The 19,335-nt window shown below is 31.2% G+C and overlaps 1 protein-coding gene across 1 annotated transcript; it reads right to left on the bottom strand.

Annotated features, from left to right (window-relative positions):
- Window positions 1-2,338: 2,338 nt before the first annotated feature.
- On the bottom strand, window positions 2,339-8,015 carry LOC110722246 (WD repeat and HMG-box DNA-binding protein 1-like). Its single transcript, XM_021901523.1, has 12 exons — window positions 7,603-8,015; window positions 5,432-6,540; window positions 5,172-5,348; window positions 4,903-5,016; window positions 4,482-4,586; window positions 4,163-4,297; window positions 4,022-4,077; window positions 3,832-3,934; window positions 3,634-3,750; window positions 3,375-3,501; window positions 3,145-3,275; window positions 2,339-3,005 (listed from the first exon to the last, which is right to left on the bottom strand). Exons 1-12 carry the CDS (start codon window positions 7,883-7,885, stop codon window positions 2,472-2,474), a joined length of 2,991 nt encoding a protein of 996 aa, XP_021757215.1. The 5' UTR covers window positions 7,886-8,015; the 3' UTR covers window positions 2,339-2,471.
- Between the last annotated feature and the right edge of the window lie 11,320 nt (window positions 8,016-19,335).

The following is a 19,335-nucleotide window of genomic DNA, read 5'->3' as shown; positions in this document are numbered from 1 at the left end:
CAAGTGTCGCGCCACCTTGGGGTAAATTTAAATAAACTTCATATGATAAAACAAAAAAAAAAAAAAAAAAAAAAAAACCGTCAAGTGTCGCGCTACCTTGGATAGATTTCATAAGATTAAAAAATATAGGTAAGAATTCTATAGGATAGAATTTTAGAATAAGATTATTAATTTAGAGTTATATTTTTGATAAAATACCAAATAATAAATTTATAATTAGGCCACAAGACAACATCATTTAGCATTTTAATTTTTCGCCAAGTATCCACGTTGGATAAATATAGATTGACTTTGTAGCAAAAAGAGTTAATTTAGAATTCTATTTTCAATCAAATTGAATTATAATACGTAGTATAATTTTATCTTAAAAGTCCATAAACTACTCGGGCATCGCCGGGGCACAAAACTAGTTTAATGTATTTTTAAGGATCTATGTAGTTGAAATTTTACATGTTCTTTTTTAATCTAATATATATATTTAAAGGGAAGTTTTTTCCCAAGTTTTTAGTAGTAACCAATTAAATAGGAGATTATTATAAATCTTTTATAATTAAAATGTCACGTAAGCAAAATTGACGAATGAAATTTCTCAATTTAAATTAATTAAATATAAAATATTATCTTTTGATATTAGGAATTTTATCTAAATATATAACAAATTTTAGCACATAAAAATATATGTATAAAAAATTATTTTTAAACAAATCGTGCATCGCACGGGCTTCATCTAGTCTTATACTATCTTATAATCCTTCAGTTTTGTATTAATCGCAACATTAGAGTGTTCACAAAGTTTTTTTTTTAGTATAATACTTGTATAAAATATTGTTAGTAAGAGAGAGAAATAAAAAAAAAAAAAAAAAGTAATGTAAGTGGAACTGGAAAGAAAGAGAAATAATAAAATATTTGTGAAATTAGTGGGAGAGAGAAATTATAAAATAATGGTGGGTCCTTTCCAAATATATAAGTATTGCAAATGTGAAACAGATGTAAAAGGAAAGTGTTGCGAATTGCGATTAATACGAAACGGAGACAATAGATATTAAGTTTTGTTCATTTTTCCTTTTTTTTTTTGGTAAAATTGAAAATATTTTTTTTTAAAACTAAAATTATATTTGCTTAATTGAGATTAATTTATTGTAGTTAAAAAAATAAAATTCATAAATTTTTTTACTGAAATGAAATTATTTTTTATTGTGGTGTATTTATTTTTACTAAACTAAAATTTTGTTTATATAATATTATATTTTAAAGATCAAGTGAAACGAGACTTAAATTAACTTTATTAAAATAATAGAAAGAATTAAAATTGTGGTACAACATACTACGTATTTCTTGAGATTGCTCTCTTCACTATTAAATTTTAACTTGTTTAAGAAAAATGAGGGCTTGTTCACTTCAGCTTAATTTCAGTACAGTTCAGTTCAGTTAAGCTTTTAATTTCCTTCTCTCATAAAATATTAATTTCAGTTCAGTTCAGCTCAGTTCAGTAAATGTGAACCGGCTTTAACTCTATTAAAGAGTTGATAGGTTTAGATAAGTTCTCGTCAAGAAAAAAAAAGTTGATGAAAAATAAGAGAACCAAATCTAATTTAAAATTAAAATAGAATGAAATTTGTGTCTGTTTTTTAAGAAAAAATTAAACAAGTTTACATTGACAGGAAATAAGTTTATATTACTCCCTAAATGAGTAGAAAGTATTCAAAGCATCCTAAAAGTAAAAAAAAAAAATCAAAAATCAAAAGCATCCTAAATATTTCAACAACAATATTTTAGACTAATTAAGCCTTCATATCCTCAATTATGTCTTCCTACATTGCAAGTTGAATATCCATTTATAAAAGAAAACCTTCATATCCTCAATTATGTCTTCCTAGTTCCTACATTGCAAATTTAATATCCATTTATGTTCTATTATCTTTTAAAAATTACCTATGTTAATGACTTCATGGTTAATATAAAGGCATAGAGCATAACAACGTTATGATTCTCTATTAGTTCAAAACTTTTAATAATATGCTATCCTTACTTTGATCATCCAAAAGGAGATCTTAGGGTGGCCTTCTAAAGACTAGCCTCTACTTTATTATACCCATAAATGTGTGAAGGGGCCAGGGGGGCTCATGAATTGGCCACTAATATGCTTGACAGCTTGAGCCTTGAAGGTACATGTAGCCGATGTAGGTCTAAATCAATTAAGGTTGGGTTGTCAAATTTTTTCAGACAAGTACCTTGACAAATTATTGAGCCTTGTGATGATTGATAAAAATCATTAAACAGGCATAACTCAACTAATTTCAGCTGTTCCATCGCTCTCACGAGAGACTCTGCAACTGAGTTACTGAGATCAATGTGAAAATTGCATTATCATATTCTATCAAACTTGAAAAAGGATCACAAATCAAGCAATAAGAGTTGAATTTATGTACATTATACAATATCCCTAAACAAAAGTTCAGAGCAGCTATTTCCTAGCTGACTGTCTTCATCTTCTTGATCGAATCAAACAGTGAGGATTTCTCTTGAATGCTTGATGACTTTGCAAATGGGTTTTTCGGTCGTACATCAGAGTCATTTCCTGATTTGGCAAATGGATTAGAGGCACCAGACAATCTTACTTTCTTTGTTGCCTCTTCAGCATTTTCTTGCTTTTTTAAACTATCAACATCCTTGGTAATGTTTGTAGCTTTCTGTACAGTAGTTAGACCATCTGTTTTCTTCTGTTCCATCATGAAACTGCTTCCTTCCTGGATCTTTGCTTTCTTAGGGAATAAAGGAGCTGTAAATTTAGGTGTGGGTGAGGGAGTGATGGGCTCTGATGGCTCGTTTATTGAGTTTGAATGCAAGCTACTACTCAAGGTGTTATTTCTGCTTATGAACTTTTCAGTTAAATTTTTTGGAGTAATGTTTGTCTTATCAATGGTGTCTGTTCTAGTAGAGGCATCAGCATGGGAATCAGTATGAGATAGCACCACATTTTTGGTTGTATCATTCAGCAATCGCTCCTGAGATAAGCAAGACAGTTCAAATTTATGTTAGTGATTTAGATCTATATCCAAGAAAAGAAAAAAGGAAAGAAAAAAAAAAAACTTTGTTTCCAAAAAAATCTTAGCACAAATTAGTGAAGAGTGTAAATAGTCATACCTCCAAGATGCCATTGAACCTTTCTGCTAAGCTCGGAAGCTTTAAAGTTGTAACCAGCTTTATGGCTCCCCTAACTGATTTTTCCATTGACAGGAGCTTCACAAGTTCAGTAGCACGTACTAGCTTATCACCTGAAATTGAGAACAGTGGCAGTTTAATAATGTTGCTTTAAAAGATGCATACATTCAAAGGAGAGGATTTCATCAAGCACAAACTTCAGATCATCATACCGTTGCAGCAAGATGCAATAAGCCTCAAAATGCACCTATCAAGTGCTGCTTCCATATCAAAAGCTTCATCATCAAGAAGTGAGCAATCCATACCAGCAGCTTCTGTTTCTTCAATTGATTTTTGAATCTGAAACAAGCAAAAAAAAAAAAAAAATTAGAAGTGCCTATAATAATTGCGCTAAAACAAATAGAAAGCTATGTCACGTAACACTAGCAATGCATTGCTTTGGATGACCAATGAAGGAGGAAAAAGCCAAACCTGTAATAATCGTGTGTTCCTGAAGATGAATTCTTTTTCAAGAGCCTCTGCTCCGAGATCAGAAGATGCAAGAGGATATGAAAGATCAAGAAGCGAGAGAACTGGTTTGGATGATACCTAAAAAATGATACAGATTTCCATAAGCTATAGAAAGAGGAACTAGAGTGTCTTGAGTTGTAAGGGATAATTCAGCTTTACCTTGGGATATAAATCAGGAGACTTGCATATAATGCAAAACAACTTCTCAGCACTCAAACCAACCACCCAGTGATTTTCATCTGGCTTCCTAACTTTGCTGGCACTGCCAAATCAGATTACCATTGTTAAAATTTAGGTTATGATGGACAGCGAGAACAAATAATCAAACAAAAGTCTAAAAGATATTAACCTGAATAGAGGAAGCCAATTCCCACCAAATTGATCAGAGTACACTCTCAGCATGCCCTAGACATTTATATATTATGAAATTTAGTAAACCATCACCAAAGAGCAAATTATCACTAGAAAACTTTAGCTTTAGAGGACATACCTTAGAATCATAAGAAGCTAGGTGGCCTTCCTCACTAAATCCAATCCATGTTAAGTTTGAACCAGGTGACAAGGGCAGGCATCCTTTAAGAGGTTGGGTTCCATTGCTAATGTTAAATACTCTGAACTCTAACATCTGAAAATAGCACAAATTAAGGAATCAGATAGACATTGATTCATGCGGCAAGATGTCACACATGAGTTAATATATCTTGAATAAGATGTTAAAAGAAGTACCAAATCAGCATTATAAATGTTAGGGGTGCCATTTGGTACAGTTGTGATGCTAAGTAATATAGTTTGGAGTATGAATAAATTACCTGATGATTCGAAGGAAGAGGTTGAGAGGAATGAGTGACAACAGCAAGTTTGTCCTTAAAGCCAGATGCTGTCACAACTGGACCATCAAGGGAGAGAATGTGTCTCTGCAAGAATCATCAAAGCAATAAGTAAGCACATAGCATTACATTTATGCTAAAACTCTAAATCAAGGTAGAACTAATTTAGTTGCATAAATGGAGTATATCTTTTCAGCAGCTTTTAATTTAACCATACACTGACTAACAAAGAGTAGCACACATGTTATGTTACACAAATGTATGTGGCTTTGAGTATTACATTTAAGTCATTTGATGTTGTATCTTCAAACATCCTTTACGCCGTGATTTTTTTTTGTTATTCCTGATATATATACAAGTGAATTATGAAAAGATTCTTATATGATAAGTTTTATAGACCAACCTGCAAGCCACCCTCAGTGAAGATGCGGAGAAAATTAGCACTTGTTGCAGCAGCCACCCACCCAGTACCAAGTGCTACAGCTTTCACTTCTTCATCTTCAAACCGCATAGACCACTAATGCCATCAAGTACAAAGATGAGCATCCAGTAAAACTTCAGAATATTCTTTATAACAAATGTTAGCATATTCTAAATACACAGTTACCAATCATGACAATCAAAACGAAAGATGAATAAATTTTGTTATTGTTAAAGAGCTAATGGGCTAACCTCACTATTATTTGCCCAGCTGCTAAAAGGACGATACATGAGAGTACTCATATTCTTGTCGCCCTTCCTTGGATTTGCAAGAACACTTCCATTCTCATTTAGAGAAGCCATGGTAAATCCAAAATGATCAGTCATAGCTGGAACTCTTGGACCTTGACTTGTGTCATGAAAATCGATCTGCAAAGAAAGGTACAAATTTGTGAGTCATACAGCAACAAAGACACCAGAGAAGAAAAACAAAATATAGTTGATTGTTTAACCTCTATATGTGAGTATCCATCATGCTGCATAGTAGTTATGCTTCCAAGCATATTGTAACAGAGAAAGCTTTTGGTTCCTGGCTGCACAGGAGTTGCACCGGGCTGAAATGGCTCTTGTATTTTTGAACCATTTTGAGCAATCATGGATTTTGGCCTCCTATCACCACCATCCAAGCGTTCCTCGCGAGCCTTAGCAGGCCTTTTATTTGATTCAAATTTTGAAGATGTATTTAATTCTTCATCAATCTCTTCTTCCAAATTTTCTTCCAACATAGAAGATTTTCGCAATCTTTTCCTGGTCTGAGGCACTGATTCCCCAAAATCATCTTCACCCAAATCACTTAGACTGGCAGATGTACTTGGCTCTTGCTCCTCCTCATCAAAAAAGAGGATTCCATTGTTGTTCTTCGACTGTAAGTTGGGAACATCTTCTGTTGGAGATTTCATTGATGAAGGAATTACCGACTCCCAAACACCATATTTTCCCATGACATCAATAACGGCTAATGAATTGCCAGTTGGTTTCCATGCCATATGGCAAATCCTCTCATCAAACTTCTGTCGGTCAATGTCTTGTTTCTTTGCAAAATCCCATATCAGCACTTGGTTATCTAAACCAGATGTAGCCAGATATTTTCCATTAGGTGACCAAGACAAGAAACAAATAGGTTTCACATGATCACCTCTCAACGAAGATACCTTTTCAGCTGTATCTCTATCAAACATTACCACATCATTTTTGAGCCCTGGAACAGCTAGCAATTCACCATCAGGACTCCAGCTAAGACCATTCGTAATGGACATATCTGAACCTGTATCAGGAGCTACTCCTTTCAGAGTATGTAGCATATTTCCTGAAAGAAGTTCCCAAAATATTACCGTCCCCTTTGTATCAAGAGAAGCAAGGTATTCATTATTAGGATCAAAAGCCAAGCTAATGACAGGTCCTTTATGCCCTTTAAGAACTCTCGCAATTGTAGCATCAACTGTGTTGATGAGTTTGATTCCCTCATCATCACCAGCAGCTGCCAGCAAGCTTCCTGATTTGTTAAAAGCAAGTGTCCGAATAGGCAACGTGAATCTAGTAATATTGTTCTGAAACTCCCCACCTGACATTAGAATAAAACTCATATTAGACGTAATTAGCTACTACATTTAATTTCTATACAAATGGCTCACATTCTGAATTAAGAAGCTTGATGCTTTACATACAGCTTAACTGATTCAATAATAGTGATACTTAAGCTATTTAAGAGTTAAAAGGCCTGACAAATTAAGCAAACTTGGAAGCAAACACCTGTTATAATTAGACTACACTACAATTGTACATCAAGACACCTATATGGAAAATCATAAGATTTCAGTTTTAGTTTTATTTCATGCCCTCTTCCACACAAACATTCAAACTAATCATTTTCGCCTTTTCAACCTACTATAGCTTTAGTATGTCACAAATTTTAGTTAATTATATACCATGGCGATGTGTTGCTTACACCTATGGATGATCATACAGTGAGACAAAAAGCTTGGTTTTACTTTTAACTTAATGCAAGTATGCAAAAAATTTGAAACCTCGTAATAATGCAGTCATGTCCAACTAGTTGAACGTCATTGCATTATACATCTTCAAAATACATCATTTATTATCATAAACAGAAGAATACTATTTCTTATGCACTTGTCCTGCTTCATTAAGCAACAGTAAACCTTAACCAATATAAATCAAATCTTAATCAATGTCGATTCGATATATTCAGCCTATATCATCACAAACAGCAGCAATGTGAGAATTGCAACATGCACTCTATCACATGAATCTAAAATTGCTCACAAATTTGGGAATAGTGTTTGAAACACTAATTAATAACTTATAAAATTATCACATTTTTTATTAAAAATATCAGATCTATGTTACTTATACCCAACATAGCTAATAATCTCCCTAATCCTTTATCAATCAACTATTCAACCCAAGTCCAAGTTCAAAACATGTTGCAAATCAGCAATACAAAAATAAAAAATAAATTAAAATAAAAGGTTAGGTAAAAAAATAAAAACAACCCAGATAAATTTGAGCCCAGAAAAAAATAAATAAAACATACCCAGATGAAAAAACATACAGAAATGAAGAATTCAAGAATAGAAAGGTAAAGAGGAGAGAGAAAACAAACTTGGGAATTTGTATAATTTGACGGTGCGATCGATAGATCCAGAAGCAAGGCAGGTGGAATTAGGGCTAAGAGCTAAAGCGGTGACGCCGTCTCGATGGTGGCGGAGATTCTTCATCGGATTCGAAAGGAGGAGAGATTCATAGATAGAAATGGATGAATCTGAAGAGGAAGAAGTAACAATGTGGGTAGAATACATGTCCCACAAAACTGAGCAAAATGAAGGTTTGCCATTGTTGTTGGTATTTTTGTGGGATTCTCTGAGCTTAACTGATTTCACCTTCATCTTGGATTTTCTCTCTCTGAATCTGGTTTTCTGAAGTGGGGAATGATTGAATTGGGGAGTGAAATGGTTAGGGTTTATGGGGTGGACTTTTGGGGATAAAAGGTTGAATTTTGGGGATGATTTTCGCGGGAAATTTTGGGGGTTTTGGAATTGGTTTCCCGGGGCTTTTTTTTTATTATTTTTGAAATTTTTGGTATTACGAGAATATTTTTATTCTATAATTGTGAAGTGCCAAAGCCCAAAAAATACTTGGACTGTAGGAGTACATATGTTCAATATTATTGTTTATTTTGTCTCTGTTCATTTTTCGCTAGATTTTTGGTAAATTTAGGGTTTGTACTCGTACATTTTATTTTCAGTTCAGTTCAGCTCAGTTCAGTTTAATTCAGCTCCTAATTTTCTTCTTTTATAAAATATTCAGTTTAGTTCAATTCAGCTTATTTCTGTTCAGTTCAGTTTAGTTCAGCTCCTAATTTCCTTCTCTTATAAAATATTCAGTTTAGTTCAGTTCAGCTTATTTCTGTTCAGTTCAGCTGAGTTCAGTAAATGAGAAGGCCCTTAGTGTTCATAAATTATTACCTTGTCTCCTTTGTATTTGGGTGGATTTGTTATACTTCCTTTGCCCACTATTATGTGTAACAAAGTTACAAAGGGTGATTTGGGTATTTTTATACCCGGCCAAGTGGCCCAATCGGAGCCCGCCACGTGTCGCTGGAAGAAGCGCCACCTTGGACCTTCAAGATGGTGACACGTGGTAGGCAGATATCTCCTTGATTTGGATGTTTGATGATCCAAAATGGACCATTAGAAGGGCGACATGTGTCACCCTAAGAGACGCCCAAATGGCCTTTTAGGATCAGTGACACGTGTCACTCAGATATCACCTCTGAAATGGCGGCCTTTAAGGGCCCAAACCTTGAGGCGTCGTTTTGCGGCGTGCCCTAATCCCTAGGTCTCCAGATCCTAGGGAAAGCACACTTTCCCAAAAGATCCTATAAATAGGGACAATTCCCTCATTTGAGGGGATAATTACGTAACACGAGGCAACACGTCACATCAACATTTATTATAGAGTTGTCGTTCTCAGGAAACAGATCAGACAACACCTTATCCGAGCTTGGAATCCGAGCAGATAACTTTATTTCCGCACGTTTTACTCCGAATACTTTACTAACTTAATCTTCGGAGGCGGACCACCGACCATCCGGCGGTCCGTTTACTTTGCAGGTACATGCGCCCCTTGCTGGATCCAGTCTTAGTGTTGTAACTCTCCCGAGGGACAAAAAACCCTCGAAACAAAGGGGATGTGTGTGAAATCCAATGCAAAATTTCTTACACATGATTATTGAAAAGTAAGAAGAGAGTGGATAATAATCCAATATAAAAAAAAAATTTAAAAAGGGTATCACCCACGAGGCTACAAGCCCTTACACGCTGAAATTTTCATCATACACCCAGGTGTACCATGCTCGTGGTACACCTACTTATAATACAAGAGTTATATAAACACGGAAAGAACATCGTTTGCAATTACAAAGTACATGAGTTGAAAAAAAATAAAATTTGACGATTCTCTCCTTGATTTAAGGGATTGTTTTGTTATTTATATCCTTGATTTATGAAATTGATTTATTATTTACATTCTATATTACTTTTGGTAAATAGAATTTCATTTTTTGTTGAGAAAGAGAAATTGAATTTTTATAGAGAAAGAAGCCATGATAATTTTTGGATTTCGAACTGATTTAATGTTATTACGGAGTAGATTTTATCATTCCCATTAATCTTTTAATTGAAAGGTGTAATTGACGAATTCATTCGTTGTTGAAAGAGAAGGTAATTTTCAATTTTTTTTAATCTATTTTTCTGTTTTGGTTATATTTTCTTAGGTTGAAGATGATGTTCTTCATATTCTGATGAATGTTCTTTTATCATTTTTTTATAATGAAATGAAATATGTTTTGAAGTCTAATCAATATGTTTTTTTAAGTCCTAATTATATGCTCTTTATATTACAAATTTACAAACAATGTTCATTTAGGTATATAAATTAAGCATGTTCTTTTTACTTGAATAATATGTTCTTATATTTTTAATTTTTGAAATTTAAAAATGAAATTTTGAATTATATTTGGGTGAAAATAATTTTAGATTGAGAACTTCTTGATAACTGATTATTTTGAAATGATTTGACTTTAAAATTTTGGTAAAACTCAATTAGTATTATCTTTTACCTTTTTAAAATTAGATACCATTCATCAAAATTACTGTGTTCTTTTTTTATTTCAGTGATATGTTCTTTTATAAATTCATGATGCTCTTTATAACTATAAACGATGTTCATTCCGGCGATTCCGCTTTAATCTGGGTGTACCATGTGCATAGTACACCCGAGGTGTACGAACCACCATGCCACCCCACGAACCCACACACCTCGACACCCACGCCCACGTACGCCAATAGCCATATCATTACCAACTTCAGCAAGCTTATTGCGGATGACATTGATATCCCTACGAACATGCTTAATCCACCTTTTCGAGCTTCCTAATGCTATTAGCAATGTCGTTGATTGTGGCAACTAAAATTACTAAATTGGAAGAAAAACATTTGTTGTACAAAGCAGGAAGCATCCATTATAGCATATATTACACATAATAGTGGGTGGAGGAAGTAAATTTTATGGTTTGATTGAGTTTATATCATAGACATATTATTAAAAGTTTAAATTTCTTATATGCAATATTTAGCCTATAAAGAAGAGGATAATTGGTAAAAATAATCCCAAGTTATGTCTGTTCGCTTAAAATAATCCCAATTATGGATTATATTTTTAAATAATCTGAACTTTAAAGTCATCCGCTATTAACGGTCCCAACCGATCACCTAACCTATTGTACCAGGTTAAGGAACACGTGGCACTATATGATTGGTTGAAAAAAATAAAAATAAAACTCAAAAATATTTTTACATTAAAAAATCTGATTTATTTTTTTGAAAAAAAAATTCTCTCTTTTCCCCAACTTGCTAGCCACCTGTCGCCCACCACAGCCACCCAGCGCCGACCCCCTTCATCAGAACCCGCCAGCCATAACCACTATTGTCACCCCTCCCCTTTCCTCCAACCATCCCTCAACCACTCGCAGCCATGAAAATCGCCTTGTAACCACCCCCAAAACAAAACCCAATGACCAACCCACAAGCCTAATCATCGAATCCAAGCAACAAAGGGTGGGGGATGCGTTCTCCAACATATACAATGGGGGGTTGAGTCTTGCCGACACCGATAGAGGTGGAAGGTTGGGGTTGCGATAGCGACAGAGGTGGGGGATGGGAGGGACGGAAATAGGGGTGGATCCGGGAGAGGGGCAATTTCGATGAGTAGGTAGTGGGGAACTGGGGAAGGGGATTCCGGTGGGGGGGGGGATGAAGAGAAGGGTTGTCGGAAGGTGAGGGGATGTGAAGGGGGCTGCTGGGAAAATGGGGAGCTAGGGAAGGGGGGTGGTAGTGGGTTTGTCGTGGTTGAGGTGGGATGGGATGGGATGGTTGGCTTTTCTAAAGAAGTTTTTTATTATTATTTTTTTTATTTTTTTAACCAATCACGCGGTGACACGTGTATTTTAAACAAAAAAAATTACCTCTATAGCAGGTTATTAGTCACTTGGAACTGATCAAAGTTAATGACCCTCAAAGTTCGGATTATTTAAAAATAAATCATAGTTGGGATTATTTTGAGCGAACGAGAAAAAATTGAGATTAATTTTTCCTAAAGAAAATAATTAGATTAATTGGTTAAATTTTTGTGGGATTTTCCATATGGTGTCAGTAGACTTTTGTCTTTTTTATATGGTACCCAAATTTATTTTTTCTTCCACATGGTACCACCCAAGATTATACTTAATTACTGTAGTAATAATCTGTTAAATTAAACATTAATAAAACTGTTAATTATACTATTAGATAATTAGATTTAAGAAAAAAATATGTTTAAATACCCAATTTAATATTTTCCTTCTTATAGGAAAAAAAAAAAAAGATCGTTCTTCTCCCTTCTCCTATGTCTTTTTCAGTTGTGTCCTAACGTATCAGTCCATAAAACTTCAACGACCGTGTTCGGCGTAATATAGCTGTGAAGGTAGTTGTCAGCTGTGTAGGTAGCTTTTAGTTGTCTTCAAGCTGTTAGCTATGAAGATAGATAATTTAGGTATGAGTATTCGGTAAAGTAGCGGTTGACTAGCTGTTACATTTAAAAATCTATATATATTTTATATTTAATACTATAGATTAAATTTTCAAAAGCTACCTCTAATTTCAAAAAACTAATATTTCTAACTTTTCATAAAAGCTACCTTCACCACTAAAAGCTACCCTAACCACTACTTTGCCAAACACTTACATTTTTTGTTAAGTAGTGGTTTGACCTAGTCAAACCACTAAAAACTACTCAAACGCTAGCCCCCCAACACGCCCAACGTCTTCAATCAATCCGCACACCAATTGGAAATTCAAAAATCAATATTTAGATGCTTTTAGCCTGGTTTACCATTTACCAAGATAATAAATGTGGACAATAGCAAAATCATTTGCATAGCTCACATTCAGACAACTAATTTTAAAACTTAATCAAACAATTTCTACGAAATATACTACTGTAAGGGTCTGTTCTCATACGTTTATTTTCAGTTCATTTTATGTCTAATGATATTGCTAATGATATAAAGCCAAATTTCATTCTTTTAAGCTCTTATTACAACAACGACAATAATAATAATAATAACATTTAGTAATAATAATAATAATAATAATAATAATAATAATAATAATAATAATAATAATAATAATAATAATGTTGATACAATTCATTATTCAAATGGTTATATTTATTTGATACACATTTTTACTGTTAAACTCATTGACAAAATGAGAGTATTACTCAACTTAAATTAATTTTATTTTTTAATTATATAGTATATGTTTTTAAAATGTTTTGGGGTTTCATGTTATTACTATATTTTCCATAAATATTTTAATCATATAGTATATTTTTCTTAAATATTTTTATATGAATATTTGTATACACACATATGTATAATAATAAATAATCAAATATTACTAATTTGTAGTTAAAAATCACTAATTAATAAGTTCAATTCAGTTCACTCAATTTAGCTCAATTCAATTTAGTTCAGTTCAGCTGAGTTTAGTCAATGAGAATAGGCCCTAAGTCAGTAAGTGTATCATACATACAAAAAAATTGAAATTTAGCAACAATATTAAAGGAAAAGTTAATTGCATGTTCACAGAAATAAAGCAAATCTAATTCAGGCATATGTATTAGCCAAATTAAAGCAAATCTCAATTGCAATTGTGATAATTCAAAATCAAACACATACAGTAGATAATTAGAAAATCAAACATCAAAATTATCATCTCCAATTAACATTTCCACCAATTTCAGAGCTAATTCACATGAATCAACAAGAAAATTACAAATAAAATCCAAAACGGTGAAATTGACAAGAGATTCAAACAACAAGCAAATACAATAAATATATATATATATATATATGTATATATATACATATATATATATATGTGTATATATATACATATATATATACAATATACATATATATATATATACATATATATATATATACATATATATATATATACATATATATATATATATATATATATATATATATATATATATATATATAGGGAGAGGCTCATGTGAGAACACCTTTCTTATATGAGAACACTTTATATGTGAGAATAATTTATAACCATTGGATCAAACAAGATCCAACGCTCCACATCTACCCTGGTCAAAATAATGGCAATATTGTAAATTTTAGATTGTATACAAGAAAAATTAAAAAAAATTGTCGAGCTTTTTCTCTCTCTAGAAATTGAACCAGCTCTTCCCTTTCTCTCTCTTCTTTCCCCAAAAATTTCTGAACGAACACTGGTTTGATCGATCTTAATGCTAAGATATCTTTGAATTTCGACTTGAATCTACAAATATTGTTAGGTATTTGTTGTTTTATCTATTTTTCCTTTGATATTTGGCTTCAATGTTCAAATTTTTGTATTGAATAAGGTTTTTGTGATTTTGTTGAAACCCTAGAAATCGCAAATTCTTCATCAAATGGATTCAATCTAAGCTATTACTACTTAAGAACGAAGGATGTAAGTATCAATTTATTGATTTTGGGCATTTTACTTTGTTTTTATGTGAATTTTGGTAGTATCAATCTAAATTGAAGGATAATAACATTGGTGCTCTAAAGCTAAGCTCTTGAATCTGTTAGTTTATAGGAAATTGATTGTTTATTTTGGGATGTTTACTTATTGGATTTAATGGATCAATAATATGATTATGATGTATTTCTCTCCTTTCTTCATTATCATCATTGTTTATAATCTGCAATAGTTTTCTTTATGTTTGATTTTTTACAAATTTAGAAATCACTTTTAGATGCTCATAACCTATTCGATAAAATGCCAAGCTGAAATTTAACTGCATGTTGCGTGTATGATTATGTAAATCAATATTGTTGTTTTGACTATCTTAGCTTAGATTAGCAAGTGTAACCTTGTTTTTAATCTCCGTTTTAAGCTTCTAACATACTTTTTTTTTCAAATAGAGATGGTGATGAAGCACTTGTCAAAAAGAAAAAAAAGTGATGGTGATGATGAAGCTGTAAAAATTGATGATCAGTGGTCTAGAAGTCCAATTGTGGAGTCATGTTTACTAGAAGCTATAAACAATGATCAAATTCAAAGGTTGGTTATCATTCATGGATATTGTTCAATTTTTTATAAATGTTAGATGTGTTCTAAAATTTTACTCATATGTTTTTTTTTTGAGATTAAATTTTACTCATATGTTCTAAAACTTTACTTGTATGTTCTAAATTTAATTCAATTCTAATTTTAATTCTTATTTTACTCACATTTTATGTTTTCTACTAGAATTTTGTTGAGTATGCAGTATATATACATTCTAGTTCAATTGTTAATTTTTGCTACAACTTTATATATGTCTAAATTTTTTACCCATATGTTCTAAATTTTTATACATATGTTCTAAATTTAAACTCATAAGTTCCAAATTGTATAATGTAAGTAGCAGATTTAATTGAATCATGTAAGTTGTGTAAATCTATTTTTTTTTATAATGATGTAAAAAATGGGATAGCGGATACCAAAGTCTAATGATTTTATCTTATTATATTGCAGATCGATCAAATAAAGAAATTGAGGGTGGATTTTTGTGCTAAAATATTATCACACAAGGAAAATGAGCTACATCATGAGATTACTTCAAGATCACGGAAATGGGCGAAAGAAAATAATTTGTAATAAAATTTTAGAAATAGCATGTAGAATTTTATATAGTATAATTATACTAAAACTATTTTTCTAAAAGGTTGTATTCGAATATATAAGCTTGTCTTGTCTTTCTTGTGATCTACTTCATTGTTATGCATGCAACAATATAAAAATACAATTTATTATATATTAATACTCATATGTTCCAAATTTTTATCCATATGCTATAAATATTAATGTGAAAATATATAATGTTATATAAATTTTTATGTTCTAAATTGCTATTTAGAAATCCCCTCAGAACAAAAATATAGCATGTTATTGTAAAATATTAGTCATATGTTCTAATTATTTACCCCATAAGCCCATAAGTTCTAAATTTTTATAAATTTTTCTAAATTATTACTCATATGTTCTAAAATTTTAGCCTTATGTTCTAAATTATATGTTTATATATGTTTTAAATTATAACTCATATTTTTTTATATTAAAACTCATATATTCCATTTTTTTACTCATATCCTCCCACCCAAATACATCTGAATGAAATTTAAAGTCATGCAGCACACCCTCCCACCAATTTAAATCATTATGGTCTAAATTTTTAATTTTGAAATCCCATCGAAAACATACAAAACACATGAATTAAAAAATAGTACTTATGTATTCAAGAACTAAGAATTTAAGTGATAAATTTTATTCATATGGTCTAAATTAAAATTTTGAAATCGCATCGGAAACATACAACACACATGATTACTAATTATAACTCATATGTTCTAAATTTTTAGTCATATGTTCTAAACTTCAATACATACGAAGTATATGTATTAAATTCAAACTATAATCATTTTTATACTACAAAAAAAGTGTTATTCAATACACAGATTCAAAAAAATGTTCTAAAATCATTAAGTATCATCTAACTTTCTTTGGACAATTTTGAATATCATGGTGACTCAATTCCCCACAACATATGCTAGTAGCATTATTTTCAACATTACTTCTTGCATTCCTCTTAGCTTCCAAATTCAGCCTCAATAATTGAAGATTAATCACAAGGTCTTTGATATCTTCATCATCGCCCTTTGTCAAATTAACACAATCATGTTTTGAACAACCACTCAAATGATTCATTATCTTCCTTTGCTATGAAACCAGCCACAAAAGTGATGCAACTCTTGTGATGATCAACCCTTGTAAATGGAGTAAATGCCATGTTGTACTTGTTTAGAACAAGAAGATTAAATTTCATTACACACGAAATATAGCAGTACCTATTTAGAACACATGATTAAATATTTAGAACATATGAGTAAAAATTTAGAACACGTGATTAAATATTTAGAACATATGATTTAATATTTAGAACACATGATTAACTCAGAACAGAAGACATTATTTAGAGAATAGATTTAAGGCTGAAGTTTACTTAATTATTTAGAGCATAAAGGTAATGAGTGTATAAAACATAATTTGGACCATTAGACTAAAACTTTATAACATTAAAAATAAATTTTACAACATGTGAATAAAATTTAGAACATATGATAAAAAAATTTAGAACACGTGATTAAATATTTAGAACATATGATTTGAACAAAAGACTAATTTTTAAGAGCTTAATTTCAATAATGAAGTTTATTTAATTGTAATCGGAACATAAGAATCACTATTAAGTACATTTGAATGAAGAGTTAGTTGTTAAAGCTTATGAGCATATAAAATATAATTTGGAACATTAGACTAAAAATTTAGAACATTAGAAACAATTTTTAGAACATTTGAATAACAATCTTAGATCATGTAAGTTTTTTAGAAAAAACAATTTAAGATTTAGAACATATGAGTATGAAATTAGAACAATATTTATAATAATTAATTCAAAGTGTACATGCAAATTTGATTTAAAACAAAGAGATTTATTATATATAGAGCATAAATTCAAGACTAAAGTTTAACCTAATTAAGATGTTTGTTCTAAATTTTTACTTATATGTTCTAATTTATGACTCATATGTTCTACATTGTTATTTAGACACCCCCTTAGAAAAATCAGAACATGTTCCAAAATTTTACTCATTTGTTCTAAATTATTTATCAAATGCTCTAAATTATTCATCAAATTTTACTCATCTACATCCTCAGTTATTACTTTCCCTTGCTTTTTTAACATGTTCTAAATTTGTACATACATGTTAGAAAAATTTCAACCATGTTCTACGATTTTTGTTCATCCATAATTTTCAACCTAATATTATGAACCTGCAAAAATTCAGATTACAAATTTCAAATGAAACACTGATAATATACACAAATTCAATCCAAGCAATCAAGATCAATAAATTTAACCTAAATATATATATATATATATATATATATCAATTTAAAATAAAATTGAAACCATATTTTTGATTGTAAGAATCAAATTTAAATCAAAAATTCGAAAATAAGATGGAAATTCGAAAAAAAAAAAACGCATATAAATCGCAAAAATCGAACAGAAACCAAAAATCGAACATAAATGAAACATAAAACGAACAAACTCGAGCATAAAAATCGCTAAAATCAGGGAAAAAATTGTGAAAAAACTAAGAAAAATTGCATAAAAATCGAAGCAAAAAATCGCTTAGAAAATTGGGAAAAATCGCATAAAAATGCTCAAACAAATCACAGCAAAAATCATAAGTATATAATAAGTAAAAAGAATTGAATCATAAGAATTGAATTACTTACCTAAGAACAAGAGGAGAGAGAAAGTCTAGCTTTATGGAGAGAGAGAGAAGCTGGTAATTTAAGCATGGGTTTGGAGGATGAGTTGAATGTGTGGGTATGAAGGGTTTTATTTGAGCGCGAATTTACACTTTTGACATTACTCTTGGAGTGATCTCAGCTGTTGGATCTTGTTCTATTTAGGGTTGTGATGTATTCTCATATATGATAAATTTCTCACATAAAGACCTATATGAGTGATCTCAGCTGTTGGATCTTGTTCTATTTAGGGTTGTGATGTATTCTCATATATGATAGATTTCTCATATAAAGACCTATATGAGTGATCTCAGCTGTTGGATCTTGTTCTATTTAGGGTTGTGATGTATTCTCATATATGATAGATTTCTCGTATAAAGACCTATATGAGTGATCTCAGCTGTTGGATCTTGTTCTATTTAGGATTGTGATGTATTCTCATATATGATAGATTTCTCATATATAAAGACATATATATATATATATATATATATATATATATATATATATATTTATATATATATATATATATATATATATATATATATATATATAAAAGCCCATTAATTTATACATGAAAAAACTACATAAATTTTCAAAAGAAGGAGAGAGAAGAAAGCAATGAACTTGAAGAGCGCACAGGAATTATAAGCAAGAAAGAAGGTCGGTGCTTTCGAGATTCCGTCTTTGTTACTCGTGATTCATGACAAGAACAAAGCAAAAGGAAAGGGCGATCTGACCAAGAGGAAATGATGAGCTTGTTCTGCCATTAAAGAACTAAAGCTATATGAGGAAGAAAGTCAGAAAGACACCACAGTCACACCTGTCATTTCAATTTTCAAAGACAAATAGGATGGGCAAGACAACAACAACTCCCTCTTTCCCTATTTTTTTTGCCCCATAGCTAATTTTTTAGTCAACTTTTAATAACTTTGATCGCAAATTCCCATTAATGTATAAGAGGTAATATAGTCAAGTGGGATCTTGTTGGATTTATCGAATTATATATATTATTAATATCAAATTTTTATAATTTTACACTTATAGATCTTGAGATATATAATTTTTTAACACGCGTCTCGAAGACCGTGTAAAGTCCAATGGAGAAGAAAAAAGGGGGGGGGGACAGAGAGAGTACAAGCTAAGGGTTAAAACGTAATTTCAAGTTTAGTTATCTAACTCACCTAATAGTGTAATTCATGTTTAATTTAACGGAGTGTTACTACACTAATCAATATCAATCATCAATATATAATATTAAAACAGACACCATGAATGGCACGTGTCAGGTGTTTTTTTCCCTCCAAAATCCCCTCCTTTTTTTTCGAAATTTTGTCAATAACTACCAATTAAAGCAC

This window comes from Chenopodium quinoa, unplaced genomic scaffold, assembly GCF_001683475.1.
Source record: "Chenopodium quinoa cultivar QQ74 unplaced genomic scaffold, ASM168347v1, whole genome shotgun sequence".
Lineage (NCBI taxonomy): Eukaryota > Viridiplantae > Streptophyta > Magnoliopsida > Caryophyllales > Amaranthaceae > Chenopodium > Chenopodium quinoa.
The sequence above is the reverse complement of the archived record's forward strand: the minus strand, read 5'-3'. Positions and strand labels throughout refer to the sequence as shown.